This window comes from Vicia villosa, linkage group LG2 (assembly GCF_029867415.1).
Source record: "Vicia villosa cultivar HV-30 ecotype Madison, WI linkage group LG2, Vvil1.0, whole genome shotgun sequence".
In the NCBI taxonomy this organism is placed as follows: domain Eukaryota; kingdom Viridiplantae; phylum Streptophyta; class Magnoliopsida; order Fabales; family Fabaceae; genus Vicia; species Vicia villosa.
The window spans coordinates 221,921,588-221,940,072 of record NC_081181.1 but is presented as its reverse complement, the minus strand read 5'-3'; the positions used below and the strand labels follow the sequence as shown (position 1 = coordinate 221,940,072).

Sequence of the window (18,485 nt, the reverse complement as noted above, 5' to 3'; positions counted from 1 at the left end):
TGCAGAAAACTTCATCGTCTTCATCTAAAGCTAACTGAAGCATTATAGAAGGTTGAAACATCTTGCAAGTCTCAACCTGATTCCATCATTTTCAAACCTTGAAGCTCACTTTGGAAAGGTAGTTACGAGTTCCTATTCCATTCAAATGAGTTACCACTCTCTTCGTCTTGTTCCACTTATCAAAAGCCCTCCCCTATCTGGAATTTATTCATTGTGTTCATTATTTAATTTTACTTTTAAGCTCTTAGGCTTTATGAGACTTTTTGTAAATTCTCTCTACTCAAAGGAAATAAATTACTCTGATGAAGAGAGACATAAACGATGACATGAGACGAAGCTCATACACGATAGTTAGAACCATCAGACACAACACTTGGTGGTGATATCTTGGTACTCTGGATTGCTGGCTTGTGGGTTTCGGCTTATTGTTGGAGCGGTAAAGCGGCAAGCAACAAAAGTTTTGGAAGTATTTATCCGGGAATTATCGTGTCCACAGGGATCGGTGCTACCGAACTGCCGTTCGACGGATTCTTAGTTCTTGGCGTTGGGTTCAATGGGTTTTAAGTAAAAAGGAAAAATATAACATATGAACATAAAATAAATTCATTCTTGATAGAGAATAGCTTATCTGATTTGTATCTAAACTACTCCTCACAAACTTAGATTTATCACTCCGTCGTACTCAATCTACAATACTCGTCAGAATCACCACATATCCCTCACATCAATGTCCATGTCTGCAACATCGACGAAAATTCAACTATATTGCTCTTTCGACGATGTCTCAACCGATCGAACAACACAGAAGCATTAAACTCGGATATTATATGGATGTTAACCCCAATCCTATGTCTAGAATCAAAAGCTAACAAATATCCCCCTAATCAAGATTTGTGATGTTTATTTCTACAACAACACAAATCCATAGCATTCAAGCAAAAAGATCAAGAAAATACCCATTAAGATTTGTAAAGCAAATATATTATACAACTAGTACAAAGAGTAACAAACATCCATGGGTTTAGAGTATTTACATACAAACTCACCAAAAGAGAAATACAAAGAGAAGAGAAGAAAAAGAACCAAACATTTCTTGGTTTGTCAACACCAATCGATGAGAAATTCGACCTCCGATCATCCGATTGCAAGCTCCAATGGTGTTTCCAAGCCAAATCTACCCAAAAATGACCTAGGATGAGTTGGGGTTCAAAAATACCCAAAACATAACCTAAGAAATCTTATTTTCACCTATTTATACAATTTTGGATCTGGTACAGCGCGCGTCACGTGCAGGAGCGCGCATCGCGCCCAACACGCAGATTTGAAAAAACAACTTTTAGTAAAAAAGGCGTAACTTGAGAACCGTAACTCCGATTTGCGCCCAGTTCGAAGCGTTGAAAAGCTTATTCAATTTCCTATCTAACAATGACAACATATCAACCAAATTGGTGATTTATTATTCTTTGATTTTTAGCTTTATTCGTCGAATGAATTGATTCCGCCGCTTAAAATCGCGCGTTTGAAGCCGTGTCTTCGCCACGTTATTGCTCATGCTCCAAATACACAAGAATACCTACAAAAAGAGTAAAAAACTATAAAAAAGTATAAAAGTCTATGAAAATATATCTATTCACCAAGTATATGTATTTATACACAACGGGGTATTATTCGAACGATATTATCAAAAAGTATCGATAAGTGTCACTATTTACAAACACAAAATAACTACATTTTGGCACTTAACACTTATGTACCCATATATACATGATCCATTACTATGGAAGTTCAGGTATATGTAGGGTGTACTTAAGGACCTCATACTTATTGCGTTTGCCAATATCCTCTGCAAAGATATTAATGTGACATTTGCGGACTACTATAAGCATTTGGGGCCAGAAGATGTATGTAGTGTTCCATCTCCTCATACATAGAGCATTATATACAATTACATTCAATGGTTTTATAGAGAGTCACATCCTTACATGACACCAAATGCAGAAAGAGATTCTTATAGGTTAGCTCATTAGGATATACTAGAAGTGGGACATGAAATGGCGGAAGTTGTGGATCAATTTCCTATATGTAACAATATTGTGGAAAATGGGAGGGATGTCATATGTAGATTCGTGTTTCAAGAAGGAAATTCTCTAATGATCACTCTACAGAAAATATTAGCAGAGGCATGACATGCATTTTAATATAGGAGGCAAGGGATGAAAATAAATGTTACATGTATCCAATAGTTGTATTTTAATTTGTATTTTGAAATTAACAATTTGAAAATTTATATGGTTCGTTGTATTATATGAACAAATGAGGTATGGTTTACCGGCATTTTATTTTGTCTTATTAATGAGTGTCTAAGGCGTATGGTTTATTGTGGGAGTGATTTATAAATTACTTATAATGTATGGATTAGTGTTATGAAAATTTATTCTAAGTTACGGTCAATGGGTATAAATGTTTTCATGGAGTTTATTCGTATATTGAACCGCTGATTCACCTATTTGTTTTGAAATAAACAACCAATCAAAAGTAAAAAAAGTTTTTTAGGAGTTTGTCCAAATTTTGAAATCTCGACTCACCCCATTGCTATCTAACATAAACCCAGTCAATGCATACAATACTATACAAGAGTAGAGGATAATCAGAGGCCTTAGTAGGTTTATAACAATTTGGGGTGGTTAGCGCTTGCCTACCACGGCGAGAAGGCCTATATGATAGTTTTATGGTGGTTTTGGAGAACTTGCTCGCGTAAGGTGAAAGGCTCTATATATCAATATGGTGCATTGAGTATTAGTGTGTAAGTTATGATTTGTCCCATTTCTCCCGTTATGGGAGAAGTATATATAGGGGCCTTCTAGACCTAGGGTTTAAGAAACCCTTATAGGTAGTAATGGTTCCTCCTTGACTAGGGGAAATTGTTAATTGCCTACTTTCTATGGAGTCACGATATCATTCCTTCTCATATAACTAATGGAAGATAACAATACTATACATATCATCTTCCCCAAGGGCAAGCCCCCGTGTTCTATAAGAATGTCGCCCGAGTGATATCACGCTAGGAAGAAACCATGGAATCGCACCCATTTGGGACTCTCACAAATATAACAATACACAATCCTTAAAGAATGGGAGCTTTTAAAGGGCGGAGTGTTTTTTGTCCCGTGTCATGAGGCATGACCGTTTTGTTTGGGATGTGATACCCTCTTCTTAGGAAGAGTCCCTCGACTGAAGGCGACCTTATTGATGGAATGTTAGTCTCTCTACTTAGGTTGAGTGTTTATCTCTAGTCAAGTGTTTCCTAGATAGCTATGTGGTAGTGGGATATATCAAATTTATCCCGATTGAACTTTGAGACGTCAAAATTTCAATTAATTCTGAAAGATTGAGTTCTTTAGTTAAAAAGTGTAGGTAGCATTTAATGCAACTCATGATGGCATTCTTGGAAAAACTAATCTAGCCTCTTTTCTTACAAGCATCTTCCATGTATTAGGAATTTTCCACTTCTTATGGCAGTTATCCCATTGGGTGGATATATTGCTTGCGCTATTAGATTTCCGTAGGGAAAAATACATTACTCTGGAAAAATCATTTTCTCTTCTTCTTTTCTACTATCTTTCCAAAAAAATATACAAGTCTAGGATAACAACAGGGAAGAAATAAAGGGTGGGAAATCGAATCTTCTGTAAGAACAAGATTTGGTTCTGCATCTGACCTTAGGTTTTAATGATAACATTACATGATATTTTAGATAAGAATTTAGTATTCTAACGGTTTTATCTAGTGTGTAGCTTTTGCTAACAGGTTCTGAATATGAAGAAAAAGCGTGTGACGTCATTAGGTTTTGAACACAACACATTTTGACTCTAAAGAAACCATCGTGTTTACAGATTTAATCAAGTTCTAGAATGCATCTATAACAACAGTTCTGATGAACGTTAGTGATAGAGCATATGAACAAGACTCTCATGAAAAAGCTTTTGGGGCCTTCTCTAGCTCTGAGATTTTTTTGTCCAAGTTATGAATATTCTGGAGACAGAGTTCTGGAAGAACAAGTTCTTAAGATTATGAAGACAAAGCTTCTAAAGATCAAGTGCTTAAGTTCTGAAGACAAGGTTCTGGATATAATAGTTCTGAAGACTCTAAAGCCTTAGGCTCTGAATATTTGAAGACCAAGTGTTAAAGTTCTAAAGATAAGGTTTTGGATGAATAAGTTTTGAAGATTTTGAAGACTTAGGCTCTGAAGTTTCAAAAAGACCAAGTGTTGAAGACTTTGAAAATAAAGTTTTGTTTGAACAGGTTCCCAAGACTCTGAAGACTTAGGATCTGGTAACTCAATGTTTTGATTCTTCTAAACATACTTCAACATCTACTATCTGAAGCCTATGAAGATTAGAAGACGAAAGATAAATTTTGGATTCACGTGATGAAATAACAATTGGTATCTACTCTTCCACGATAGATACATCTGGAATTAAGTATTTCAATTACACCCTTCAACGAACTTCTTTCTTGAGCTATAAAATAAAGAGTTACAAGATTGAAGAAGTGGCTGAAAACAACAACGAAGCCTAAAAAGGACTCCGAATATTAAAAAATTAATGCTAAACGCTACTAAAATCACTTTGATCATTTAATTTTGTAAGCAAGTGGACTTTTGTTCGTTAACTTGCAGCAAGCGAGCTTTTGTTCGATACTTTATAAACACAAAACTTTGTATTCAATGAGTGAAGTTGAAAGCTTCTAGAGAGACTGGGGCTTTAGTCATAATTCTCAAGAAGAAATCGACAGTTGGTCTATGTGGTTTGCAACAAGTGATAGTTAGTCTTTGTTGGGGTTCGCAATATTGATAGGTAGTCTTTATTGTGGTTCTGTAATCAATTTGGTTTTAGTGGATTAAGTCCTTGTTGATAAGGAGAAATCACCTTGACAAGTGGACTGAAGTAACTTCGTTAATAGTGAACCATGATAAAAATACTTGTGTTATTTATTTTTGTTCTAGCGTTTTGATTTAGGAAGAAATTATTTCAAACCTTGAAACCCAATTCAAACCCCCATTTTCTTGTGTTTCACGCACCTTCAATTGGCATCAAAGCTCCAATTCTAGTATCAGACAATTAATCGTGTCAAATAAAGATCCATAATTTTTATGTGAAACACTATGGCCAATCCATCACCACCACCACCACCATTAGTTATCAATGGAATAGAACACTACAATACTAAACCTCCAATATTTGATGTAGAAATATTTGATTACTGGAAGGAAAGAATAGAAATTTTCTTTCTTGGTTATGATGTTGATCTATGGGATATGGTAGTCGATGGCTATGAACATCCTGTTGATACTAGTGGAAACAAGGTCGAAAGAAGAAGTATGAACGACCAACAAAAGAAAGGGTATAAGAATCATCACAAAGCTAGAACCATTATGTTGAATGCGATTTCGTATACGAAATATGAAAATATAACAAATAGAGACTCTGCTAAGTCCATATTTGATTCTTTGAGAAAGACTCATGAAGGCAATGCTCAAGTAAAGAAGACCAAGGCTCTTTCCTTGATTCAAAAACAAGAAGCTTTCAAGATGCAAGATGATGAAACTTTTGAGAATATGTTCTCAAGGTTTCAAACTCTTGTTGTAGGTCTTAAAATCCCAAACAAAGGATATTCTACTTCATATCATTTGAAGAAGATTATCAGAAGTCTGTCAACCAAATGGAGGCCAATGGTAACTGCACTAAAAAATTCCAAAGATCTGAACAACATCTCTCTTGAAGAACTTTTTAGTTATTTAAGAAGTCATAAGATAGAGCTAGAATAAGATGAAACTCAGAAAAGAGGGAAATTTGTTGCTTTAAAGTGCTCCAGAAAGTCTGAAAAGACTAAAGATATTCAAGCTGAAGAGGAAGAAAATTTATCAGAAAATTCTGATGAAGATGAACTATCGCTTCTTTCTAGAAGAGTTAACCAACTCTAGAAAAGGAAGCAAGACAACAAGTTCATAGGAGCAAAAGGTGACAGTTAGTCTTTGTCGTGGTTTGCAATATTGTCAGGTAGTCTTTATTATGGTTTTGTAATAATTTTTGTTATAGTGAATTAAGTCTTTGTTGATAAGGAAAAATCACTTTGGCGGCTGGACTGGAGTAACTTCGTTAATAGTGAACTAGGATAAAAATACTTGTGTTATTTATTTTTGTCTTTGTGTTCTTGCGTTTTCATTTGGGGAGAAGTTATTTCGAACCTTAAAACTCAATTCAAACCACTCCTTTCTTGTGTTTCACGCACCTTCTTCTTCTTCCTAGAGTAAAAACATTGGAATCCTTGCTTTTACACCCGAGATAACAATGGGTAAGAAAACCAAACTTATTCATGCTCAAGATATTGCGTACTTGTACTCCGCCGACATGATCAACATGTTTCATTGTAGCATTAGGGATGAAGTTCCTTGGATGGGCTGTTAACCAAGATGAAGGCTTTATCGAGGTGTTGTCAATGAAAAAACAGCCAGGGCGGTTGAGCTAATGCAACTTCTGTCATAACTAAGGGATCCTCAAAGTGAGTTTCTTCTACTCTATTCTTACATGGGTACCGCTAAACGCTTTTTTAGCCTTAGAACGTGTCAACCTAATCATATGGAGAAAGCAACTACTTAGTTTGATTAAGAGTTACAAAGGACGATTAAAGAAGTCGTGGTTCGTGTAGGTCCTTACTTCTGGAAAATTTAAGAGAGGGTGGCTTCTTTAACTATTAGAATTAGGGGATTGGGTTTGTACACGACAGTAGAGACTTTCTCATATGCGGTTGTGGCTTCTAGGCCCAATCTTGAGTGTTACAGGATCATATATTAAGAGACAATGAGATATATGTTATGAAACTTGATTTTGACAGATCTTTGGATGGTCTTAGTGGTGCGATTCTAGATTTTGACTTTAGCGGTTTTCCTAGAAAGGAGATCCTCCCTCTTAAAGCACATAGTGCTTTGGCGAGTGTTTTTTTTAATAAAAGTGTTCAGGACATGAATGTTAGGTTTGACATGACCATAAAATAGAAAGCAGTTTTTGTCTGTTTGTAAGCAGCACATGCACAAGATTTTCTCCTTGATATCCCTATTGACGGTCTAGGCCAACATATGCCCCCGGTTGGGTACTGTACCATCATTAAATACTGCCTTATGATTCCCTTATTTCCCGTTGATGAGGTTTGTCTTGTTTGTTGTAAGGCGTGCTTGGATACATTAGGGAGCACACTATTTATTGCTAGGAGCTTCCTTAGTTCAAATATCGACATGACATTGTTAAAGATGTCCTATTTGATATATTTAGGTGTGCTGAGATATATTTGAAGAAAGAGGCGCGTGTAAATTTTTTGATTGACCCACATAAGGGGAGATCGACTCTTAGGCCAATAGATGTTCTAGTGTATGGGTGGATAGGAGGGAAACATGCATGTGTTAACTTGACTGAGGTTTCCTCACTGTTAGGAACGAGGATTAAAGATTTTATTACGGAACATGCAACTCTCAAAGCCGCTTCAAGTAAAGTGGACAAACATGAGAAAATGTGTTTCGGCAATAAACATGCTTTCATATCATTTGTCTTTAACACTTTTGAATTTCTAGCATTAAAAGTAGCATATCTTTTACACAGAGTATAAAGGCTCATGCATACATATGTTGTGTCTCATAGGACAATGAATATAGTTTTTAAGAGGATTGATTTTGTCATTAAAAAATGGGTAACGGCGCAGTTTGTCGAATGACAAATTCATCTCAAAATTTTTAACATTTAAATTTAAAAATGCGACAATTCATTTTTAATCATTATAATCGTAATTATATATGAATTTGCAATTCCAAACTCGATTTTATGACTTTAATTTCAACCCTACTCCATACCATAGATTCCAATTCTATCGTAAATCCGATCGCATGTCAGACCATCCGATCCGATCCAATTTTGATAAACTAATTTTCACACCTAATTTAACTTCTATTAATTGCACTTTAAATCACACCTAGTTTAATAACATAAAAAATCCTAGTTAGTTCACCCAATTGCAAATCTTAGATTACCCCACAATCAACTGCCCGACCAGGTTAACTACTCAACTATTTACATCTGCATCTTATGCGTTGCCCTATTTTTTCTTTCTTTCTTTCTACTTTTTATTTATTCATTCAATGAACTAATTAATTATAATAATAATAATAATCTGAAAAAGAAAAAAAAAACATTGACAGAGAAAATAAACACACAACACAAGAAAAACAACATTGGAGTTTCCTCAACCAAAATCGCCACAATCGCTTCGGAGCTTCCTAAGATCATCGTGTTTCTTGTCTTTCATCTCTTCTGGCTTATGTCTCTCTCCACTTCACTTTCTTCTCTTCCACATAGTACAATTTAAACTTTCATTCATATATAAATTTCTTCACTTTCTTCTATTTGTATTTGTATTTGTATAGCATAATTTGTAGCACTTTGGTTTGGTTGGTGTTGTTGTTGTTGTTGTAAATGGCAAATGCATCTGGCTTGTTTTCTACTCCTTCCGTTCCTAACTTCACTCTAAGGGTTCGTCCTTTCTCTTCAATTCATCGATTTCAAGGTTTCTCCGCCAAGGTTTTTTGCTCTGGAACTGTCGAAGGAGCTCAGAACTATGCTCCCCCAACCCAATCTCCAATACCCAGGTTCCTTTTTCATTTATCCGATCTAATTTTGTTTCAAAGTTTTGATTTTTAATACTTATCAACATTCTAGTTATTATCATAGGTTATGATAAATCAGGGTTTTTTCATGATTTTTGTTAAGCTAAAAAGGGTCTACATTTGATGATTTTATTTGGGTTGGGATCATAATTGGATTAGTGCTGTTTGTTCAATTTATAGGCTTGTAAGTCAAGGGTGCAAGTTGGTTGGATGTGGTTCTGCTGTGCCTGCTCTTCAGATTTCGAACGACGAGCTTTCGAAAATTGTTGATACTAATGATGAATGGATATCTGTTCGCACCGGGATTCGAAGACGACATGTTATTGCCGGTTAGTCTTTTGTTATTGGCGTGAAAAAGATAGGTGTTTTGTTACTGGTTAGGTTACATGTCTACTTTCAGATTTAGGCGATTGATGGTGAATTCACTGAATTGGCAAGATAATTTGATAAATATATAAATGAATACTTGTATAGAATCTTTTTGGATGTTTTGGAGTAGATTAATGATCTTGGTTTGATGTTGGATGTTGAGCTTACAGGTGGAGATAGCTTGATATCATTAGCGGCAGATGCGGCTAAGAAAGCACTTGAGATGGCAAAGGTTGATCCTGATGATATTGACCTTATATTGATGTGCACGTCGACACCAGAGGATCTTTTTGGGAGCGCGCCACAGGTATGGGTTTATGACGCGTCATATTGAAACTAATTCTTTACATTCTGCTGATGTCTTTGTCTTTAAGCTTAGATAATTATTTGATTAATAGAGTACTCGAGAAACTGTGATATGTTGCATTGAGAAATCGCTACTAAGTATTTAGCTTATTCCTTTGCTGGTATCGCGCTGAGATTGAGTATATTTTGATAATCTTAATTATCCTTATGAGTTGCAGATTCAAAAACAACTTGGCTGCACGAAAAATCCATTGTCTTATGATATTACGGCTGCTTGTAGTGGATTTGTGTTGGGTTTATTATCAGCTGCTTGTCACATTAGGGGTATGAATTGGTTATTTTGTTGACTCGATGTCCGCTAAATGTGGTGAGATTCATTTCTCTTTATCTTTCTGAATGCAGGGGGTGGATTTCGTAATGTTCTAGTTATCGGAGCTGATGCTCTTTCACGATATGTTGATTGGACAGACAGAGGAACCTGTATTCTGTTCGGCGATGCTGCTGGCGCTGTAGTAGTACAGGTAATTGTTAATCTTCAAGGTTATGGTATTGTCGAATGAGTAGCAAATATCAGTTAGCAATTTGAACTTGTTTCTTGATTGCAACTATTGTTTAGCTGGTCTTGTTAATCGCGAGATATTGAGAGTCTTGTAAAATTTAAGACGATCGAGAATTGTTGTCCTAATATTTGGAACAAACATTTCCATTGCAAATACAGATTACATAAGCTTTGAGATGTTATCGGTATTATCTTTACATTGCAGGCATGTAACAGCGAGGAAGATGGTTTATTCGGTTTTGACGTGCATAGTGATGGTAATGGTATAAGGTATGCGCGTCTCGTATTCTTGAAAAGAGTTGTTCTCTTCGTCCTTTAAGCTATGTAATTAAGAACCTGCCCTCTCTTGATATAGGCATTTGAATGCTGGTATTAAAGAAAACGAGTCAAATAGTGCATTGGATTCAAATGGTTCTGTGCGGAGTTTTCCTCCCAAGCAGTCCTCGTATTCGTGCATTCAAATGAACGGAAAAGAAGTCTTTCGGTTTGCTGTTCGATGTGTTCCCCAGACGATCGAATCCGCTCTTCAAAAGGCTGGTCTCCCTGCATCTAGCATTGATTGGTTACTTCTCCATCAGGTACATAAAAGTCTCTAAAACAAAAATCAAGCATCCGATATCCATAGCAGCAGCACATATATTGCGGTATTATCACCATTATTCGAGTTAACTTAGGAATTGTATGCCGTACGTGATATTCTATGCAGGCAAACCAAAGGATTATCGATGCAGTTGCGACACGGTTAGAAATCCCTTCAGAACGAGTGATATCGAATTTGGCTAACTACGGTAACACAAGCGCAGCTTCCATTCCTCTGGCGTTAGATGAAGCAGTTAGAAGCGGAAAAGTTAAAGCAGGCCAAACTATTGCAACCGCTGGTTTTGGCGCTGGTCTTACTTGGGGTTCAGCAATTGTTCGTTGGGGCTAAATCGCGCCAACGTTGCATTAGCAAATAGAGAAGATTTTCAAGTGCAAGTGCAAGTGAAACTAAGTAAACCTGATTTCTTGAAACATATTGGTGAGTTAGCACAAGGATAATAACCAGAACATCCAGCACCTCCACAACATCAACATTGCTCCTTTTTTTTTGTCTTCAATTCATATATTGTTATTGGTCTTGTTTTTTCAAATACCATTTTTTTTGGGATGTGTATTTGTTATTTAGATTTATTTGAAATTAAAAGAGGCTTATTATTTGGCATATTTATGAATTGTTATTGTAAACAACATTACAGTATGGAGAGTTGATGCTTCATTGTACTCTAGACAATATTTTCAACAGTCAACACCAACCAAGTACCTAATTTTAAATGCTTTGTTCAATTTGTTTGCCTACTTTATGTGGCATTCTTGGGTGTAAAATACCAGTTTTGGAGGCAATAATGATGCCAAAAAATAAGTCACCATACTTTCAAACAGACATGTATGTGCTGTGTTTCTTGCATGTAACATCGATAATGAGTTGTGAGAAGTCTGTAATAGGTCAAATGGTTTGTCCCTTGAGAGTTAAATAGGTGTTTCTGACATAGATGTACAACTATCAATTGAGTTGATTTAACGGGACAACTTAAATAAGTGTTTAGTTGTAGGACGGAACTCTTCTGGTTGAACCGATTTAATGGGACAAGTTATATAAGTGTTTAGTTGCAGGATGGAATTGCTCTAAGGCAGGTTTGCAACCCAGAAAGTTATTCCAAGTTCTTTTTCATCTTATGGAAGCATTATTGAAGGGTGCACAAGTCCTCAACTGTATCCAATAATAAAAGGAATTGGATTTCCTGCTGTTGCAAGAGGACACTAAGATATATATGAGCCATCCGATCTTGAATCGGCAGTCTGAGTTGTTTTACTGCAAGAAACCATATTTGATATCTGAACTGTTCGATTTAAAATCATCAGTTAAAAATATCTAGTTACACCCTGTTTAAAATTCTATCATAATACTTGTAAAAGCTTATTCCTAAAAAATATATATCTACTTGTGAGGTTTGGGGTATTTAACAGTTTGCACAATGAGTATTGGTAGCGGATATTCCTAGACTGAATAAAAGCTTGCCGAAAAGTTTGTTGTGGAAATGTGCCTTAAATTATCAACCATATATATTAAGGCCGTAGCAACATTTTTCACCTCATTATTATGAGTTTATTTGTGCTCACATCACCATACTAGTACTATAAGGATACATTGTACTTTTGACTTCATTTAATTCATTTATGCCATTTTGATCTTTTATATTTTCAACCCAATATAGTCCACAAAATTCTATATATACTTGTAACAACTACTGAAAAATTTAAGGGTTAAATATGTTTTTAATCCCTATAAAATTACTTAAAATGACTTTTAGTCCTTATAAAAAAAATATTGATTTTTAGTCTTTATAAAATTATTTTTGCACTCAATTTTAGTCCTTGTAGAGGGACTAAAACTGAGTGTAAAAATAATTTTATAGGGATTAAAAGTCAATATATTTTTTATAGGGACTAAAAGCCCAAAATTGAGATATTTATAGTGACCAAAAACATATTTAACCTAAAATTTAATTAAGGTTTTAAACTTTTTATTTTTTTTGTTTGCCATTTTTCATTAGATTGAAATGTCACATGAGTTGTGATAGTTTGATTTTATATCAATCAACATAAATTTGGAATAAAAATGGAAAGAAATGTTATAACTAACAGCATACTCCCTCCTCCGTCTCATAATAAGTGTCTCATTTGCATTTTTTTCTTGTCTCAAATTAATTGTCCATTTATAATTCCAATGCATCAATCATTATTATTTTCCCACTATTATACCCCTATTTATTAACTTTCACGTTATTCAACTACTATTAATAGGGGTATTCTAGTAAGTGACATTAACTTTTTTACTAAAACCAACACATTCAATCATTTTCTTAAAAACCGCGCATTGCTCAAATAAAACATTTATTATGAGACGGAGGGAGTATGAACCATCGACATTTCAAATTTGATTTCAATACTGACATGACGACATCATTAATAATAAAAAAATAAAATATAATTATAAATGTAAGACTAAAGTGTCTGATATCGATATGAATACAATTTTTTTTTCTTCCGTCCACATGTGAGAACTTCAATGCCCGCAAAGAGTATGATTAATCAACTACATGCATTTGAAACATTGGATTGGTCCAATGTATGATAAAATGTAGTTTTATAACATGGCCAACAATAGGGAGACTATGACGCAAGAGATAGTGTGACTTGGGAAGAACTTTCTATTGTTCATGTCTAGTAATTGCCAACCAGCAATTAGGCATAATCCTAGGAATTCCATTTGGCCGAAATCTATTTGGTCAAATTCACTTAGCTTAGGTTTTTCACATATTCATCACCGAATGTTCGACAACAGTGGATGATAGAGACCATGAAACGGTGAACATGTTCAACTAACATATCTAAACTTTATCAACCAACATATTCGATTAATTCTTGAACTAATTTGACCAATCAAATGGCCTGAGTGAATCAATTCTTTGGCGTTGGTGCGTAGAAACAAGGTTACAAGGATCATCAACAAACAATCATAATATCACGACGAAATCCCAAGGATTAATGAATACGACCTTCTTCATTTGGACTGTTGTGAATTGATAAAATGATTTACATCATTTTAGAAGAGTGATTTAGAGTTCAATATATAAAAAAATTATTAAATTGATGCATGAGACAAAGAATAATGATAAACATTCAAATTGTCTCAAACAATAAAAATAATAATAAACGAGATCATATAAAATTTGTTTATTCAATTCCATCAAATCGATCTACGTCTAAGGGAGAGAGTAAGTCTCCAATTTACTAATCGGTAAATTTGCAAGTGTACTAATATGTCAATGTAGTCTTATCAATGATTTAATTTTAAATGAACAAAACTCTAAAATATAACTCTAAAATTTTAGTTAGTATATGTTACCCTGCAATTGTTTTTTATTTTTTATTTTTGTTATAACTAACATGTTTCTAATATTTGTTCACGAGAAAAACTCTTAGCTAATTTTCTTTTTATGGAGAAATTGAGAGAACCTTGCGCACCCAGTTTAAGAAAGCTCAATTGCAAAAGCTGGAAGAACAAGAGGCGACAAGTTCTCACCCACCAGATATAGAATCAGAAGAAAAAAAAAAGTAGAGCAAACAATAGTTGAAGATCCATCAACCCCTAAAAGGCTACTTAGAGATTATGGAAGAGCAAAGGTATCGGGAAATAGACTGACAATAGTAAATTAACTGATGAATTGCCTAACTTTCAATTCTACCCAACAATGCTCTGTCAGCTAGAGAAGAGGCCTCTCTCATAAGTAAAATCTATGAAGATGCCAACAAACATTTGCAAGGGTTTCTAACAATGATAGATGGACATACATAAAAAGACATGAAATTAAGAATATTTCGGGAGATGCTTAAGTATAGCTTTACTCAATTTCAAGAGATAGCGTTACATCTTTCTTAATAAAATATTAATAAATTTAAATTTATTGAGTAATCTTATATTAAAAATAAAGAAATAATAAAATATGTACTGTTTTTATATATATATATATATATATATATATATATATATATATATATATATATATATATATATATATATATATATATATATATATATATATATATATATATATATATATATATATATATATATATATTTGTTTATAAATTTATATGGTGGTGGTACACTAGGGCGCTGAAAAGATAAAACATATACAAATGAAAAGAAAGTGGTAATGCTAATGGTACAAGGCCCAAGTAGCCTTGCAAAATATGGATTTTTCTAGAAATTAACTTTCTATTCCCACACTTATATTTTGCACCCTCTCAAAGTGCATGAAAGACCAAAATAATCTTGTTTAAAGTTTCACCTGAAAATTTGAAAATTTCTAAGCAATACCGGGAGTTTCAAACACATACCAGAATTTAAAAAAAAAAAAAAAACAAAATTTTAACCGGAAAATTTAAAATTTTTGGAAGATTTTACCAGAAATCTTGAAATTCAAGTAGATTTTAGCGGAAATTTTAAAATTTTCAAGAGATTTTATCAGGTATTTTAAAATTTCTGAGAGATTTTACCAGCAATTTTGAAATTTCTAAGATTTTAACGAAAATTTTAAATTTAACATGATTTTACCACAAATTTTAAAATTTCCGAAACTAATGACAACTTACCGGAAATTTCAATATTGTACGGAAAAATTTGTTCCCATTTTATCAAGGATATTTTTGGAATAATAAAAGATGAAAGTGTCACGTATAATTTAGGGGGATGACAAGTAAAATTCTCAAATCTTTTGGGTTGATTTTGATTATCCATGTAGTTAAATGAAAAATGGTAATGATTCAGTTTTTTTAAAAATAATTAGGATTATTTAAAGCTGATTTCGATTTTAATAAATGGTTTTTGTAAATCAATTTTCTTGCAAACTCTTAGATGCATAAGCACATGTTCAATTCTCAACATTCATTTGTTCACCTTTAAAAAATGAATTTCATTCACCTTTAAAGAGTAAATTCTGACAACTAAACTACTCGAAAAAAAAACATACAGGGATTCAATCTTAATCCATCTAACTAATATAAATAAATACTAGTACTATTATTTTTTGATTAAAATCTAACACAACTAATGATGACGAGTTGGAAGAATATTTATTAAGAAAACAAGAATAATAAATTGAGGGCTAAGGAGGGACCGCTTTTATCCACTCCTACATAAAAGGGATGGCATGGCATGGTTCATAGAAACATATAATCTCAACCAAACGCGTCACTCTTTTATTAGTTGTACAAGATTAGAAGTGAACGTCACAGATTTATTTCCATTTTATCGATAAATTCATTCATTCATTCATTCTTCTTCTCTCAAAATTCTCTTTATCCTTCCACTCTTTCACCAATGGCTGTGGCTATGGCTGCTTGTAGTCTTGGACTTCACCTCACTCCTGATAATAACAATAATAATTGCTTTGCCCCTATCTTGAAGACCACTTCGTTTTATGATACTAATAAACCATGTCTCACTCTTCACAAAACAAGGTATAAATAAGTACTTTTGGTTATTATTTTATATATATATATATATATATATATATATATATATATATATATATATATATATATATATATATATATATATATATCTTTTGTTGCTACTAAGTATAGTAACTATTTTGTTAGACTATATTTAAATACTTATTAATTAGTATATAAGACATGTTGATTGATTAATATATTCAACTTGTTTTGTTTTAACTGTATGTACCATTTTTTCAGATTATCATCTTCAGCAATTACAGTCATCCCTCGAGCAACGGCTGTTTCTAATGTCGAGGTATTTCGATAAATGAATCAAGCATTTGCATGTGAATAGGCATATATCACTGTAAATAAGCATTTGGTTTTAACTCTGTTGAAAACAGGATGGAAATCAAAGTGTGGCTGATATTGTCCCAACTCCTGTTGTTATAATTGATCAAGACTCTGATCCGGACGCAACTGTCGTTGAGATTACCTTTGGAGATCGCCTTGGCGCTCTTCTCGACACGGTAAGCACTTGGTCCATATCATTATGTTATATGTAACAGTAATAAATATTAAAGGCGCGTCTAGCGTCAAGATACATGTGAGTGTCAGTGTTATGCTTGCTGTCTGTGTTTGTGTCAGTGTTTCATCGTACACACGTAGCACGTTATCTATATCTATTTATGACACTTTTAGAATTGATAAGTGGTTGGTAATAAACTTCAATTGAAATTGTATTGCAGATGAATGCATTGAAAAACTTGGGACTGAATGTTGTTAAGGCAAATGTGTACCTTGATTCCTCTGGCAAGCACAACAAGTTTTCAATCACAAAAGCGTAAGCAATATTTCCTTCTGTATTAATTTGTAATAAAAATTGCAGATTTTCGACAATTTTTATAGATTATAAAATAAGTAAAATTAGTCTCTATTTTGTAGCAGAACTTCTCAAGTATTTGAGCATCTAATCTAGTTAATCTCTGTCACTAGACTTGCGAATAACGACACAATTATGTTGTGGATGAAGCTTATAATTAGATTATTGTTCTAGTAATTCATTTAGAGGTTCGTATGAAACTTTGATTGCAGTGATACAGGTAGGAAAGTGGAAGATCCAGAGTTGTTAGAAGCAATCCGTTTGACGATTTTAAATAACATGATCACGTATCACCCGGTACAAATTCTTCTCAATCGTTGAAAAATATTTACGACCGTGATTTGGTTACTTGTGGTTGTAATTTCCGTGTTTTGAAACTGGTTTTAAAGGAATCAAGTGAGCAATTGGCTCTAGGAGCAGCTTTTGGACTCGTGCCTCCAAAGGAACAGGTGATGATGAATTCAATATTTGTCATTCTGATTTCTGACCTTACTGTTGGAATGTGATTTATAATTTTATGAATGAACGAATTTCAGGTTGATGTGGACATAGCAACTCACTTAACAGTCACTGATGACGGTCTAGAGAGAAGGTGATAATCGCGGTTGCTTCGTATTTAAGTACTACCTCCGTTCCTTTTTATAAGAGAAATTTCACTTTTTAGATTCATTGAATAATCAATGTATCTAGTCTATAAAGAGACCAAATACATTAGTTATTCAATGAACCTAAAAAATGACTTGTCTCTTATAAAAAGGAACGGAGGTAGTAACATTTACTAGCTATTAAATCTGGTTTTGGTGTTATTGCTGCAGTTTGTTCTATGTGGAGACAGCAGATCGGCCTGGATTATTGGTTGATCTTGTAAAGGGTATTACTGACATTAACATTGCTGTTGAATCTGGAGAATTCGACACTGAGGTAAAAAAAATCATTCATACAATCATATATCCCAAATGCAACAGTTAGTGAATTATATTGAAAACTTAATTTGGTGTAAAATGTAGGGTCTGTTGGCTAAGGCAAAGTTTCATGTCAGCTATAACGGTAAAGCCATCATCAAGCCTCTTCAACAGGTAAACTGAGGATGATGCATGCTACATATAGTTTTGAATAAATTGAATTGAAATATCTATATGGTATATGACCTAATTTACATGTTTTTGTATGAAAATGAAACTTAATTTTTTATTCATTTCTGGCAGGTTCTTGTTAACAGCTTGAGATACTTCTTGACACGGCCTTCAACTGAGGAATCCAGTTTTTGAGTGGCACAATTGTCATACCCAATTGCAACATATTTTATTGCTGTGTTGCATACTATTTATTGCATTTGAATATTTCATACAAATAATGAAAATACAATAAATAAAATATAGAAAATGGTAGTTTTATTAACTTTATTTTTCAAGGAATTCTTGCACCTTAGAAATTTGCACCAAGACTTGGGAGTCAGGAACCCCATCCTCGACCTGCGTAGCATCCACAAATTCACAGTTTGAGCTTCCCAGAGCCCAAAACTTCAATGTTTGGATTCTCCTGAATAACAATCAAGCTGGTGTGATTTTCCAAAGGCTTAACCATCCAACTTGTTTCTCCTACCTATTTACCACCAA

General features: G+C 33.8%; 2 protein-coding genes across 3 annotated transcripts; both read left to right on the top strand.

The window, feature by feature from the left end:
• Positions 1–8,212: 8,212 nt before the first annotated feature.
• Positions 8,213–11,230, top strand: LOC131654028 (beta-ketoacyl-[acyl-carrier-protein] synthase III A, chloroplastic-like). 2 transcript variants are annotated; one of them, XM_058924425.1, is made up of 9 exons: positions 8,213–8,401; positions 8,611–8,692; positions 8,891–9,039; positions 9,250–9,386; positions 9,604–9,709; positions 9,788–9,906; positions 10,150–10,214; positions 10,300–10,522; positions 10,651–11,230. In XM_058924425.1, the coding sequence occupies exons 1-9, from the start codon at positions 8,365–8,367 to the stop codon at positions 10,870–10,872; spliced, it is 1,140 nt and encodes a 379-aa protein (XP_058780408.1). In that variant the 5' UTR covers positions 8,213–8,364; the 3' UTR covers positions 10,873–11,230. The 2 variants fall into 2 exon arrangements, with proteins under 2 accessions (XP_058780408.1, XP_058780407.1); XM_058924424.1 differs by having other exon boundaries at positions 8,239–8,692.
• Positions 11,231–15,743: 4,513 nt separating this feature from the next.
• LOC131654027 (ACT domain-containing protein ACR11-like) lies at positions 15,744–18,267 on the top strand. Its single transcript, XM_058924423.1, has 10 exons — positions 15,744–16,007; positions 16,245–16,302; positions 16,391–16,516; positions 16,736–16,830; positions 17,082–17,166; positions 17,259–17,318; positions 17,406–17,461; positions 17,685–17,790; positions 17,877–17,945; positions 18,075–18,267. The coding sequence occupies exons 1-10, from the start codon at positions 15,868–15,870 to the stop codon at positions 18,135–18,137; spliced, it is 858 nt and encodes a 285-aa protein (XP_058780406.1). The 5' UTR covers positions 15,744–15,867; the 3' UTR covers positions 18,138–18,267.
• The last annotated feature ends 218 nt before the right edge of the window (positions 18,268–18,485 follow it).

Excerpts from the sequence above, each read along its gene's own strand:
- LOC131654028 (XM_058924424.1), top strand. The coding sequence starts at position 8,520 with ATGGCAAATGCATCTGGCTTGTTTTCTACTCCTTCCGTTCCTAACTTC. Across the intron at positions 9,040-9,249 it reads AAGACGACATGTTATTGCCG|GTGGAGATAGCTTGATATCA; the intron begins GTTAGTCTTTTG and ends TTGAGCTTACAG. Across the intron at positions 9,387-9,603 it reads TTTTTGGGAGCGCGCCACAG|ATTCAAAAACAACTTGGCTG; the intron begins GTATGGGTTTAT and ends TATGAGTTGCAG.
- LOC131654027 (XM_058924423.1), top strand. The coding sequence starts at position 15,868 with ATGGCTGTGGCTATGGCTGCTTGTAGTCTTGGACTTCACCTCACTCCT. Across the intron at positions 16,831-17,081 it reads AAGTTTTCAATCACAAAAGC|TGATACAGGTAGGAAAGTGG; the intron begins GTAAGCAATATT and ends CTTTGATTGCAG. Across the intron at positions 17,167-17,258 it reads ACATGATCACGTATCACCCG|GAATCAAGTGAGCAATTGGC; the intron begins GTACAAATTCTT and ends CTGGTTTTAAAG.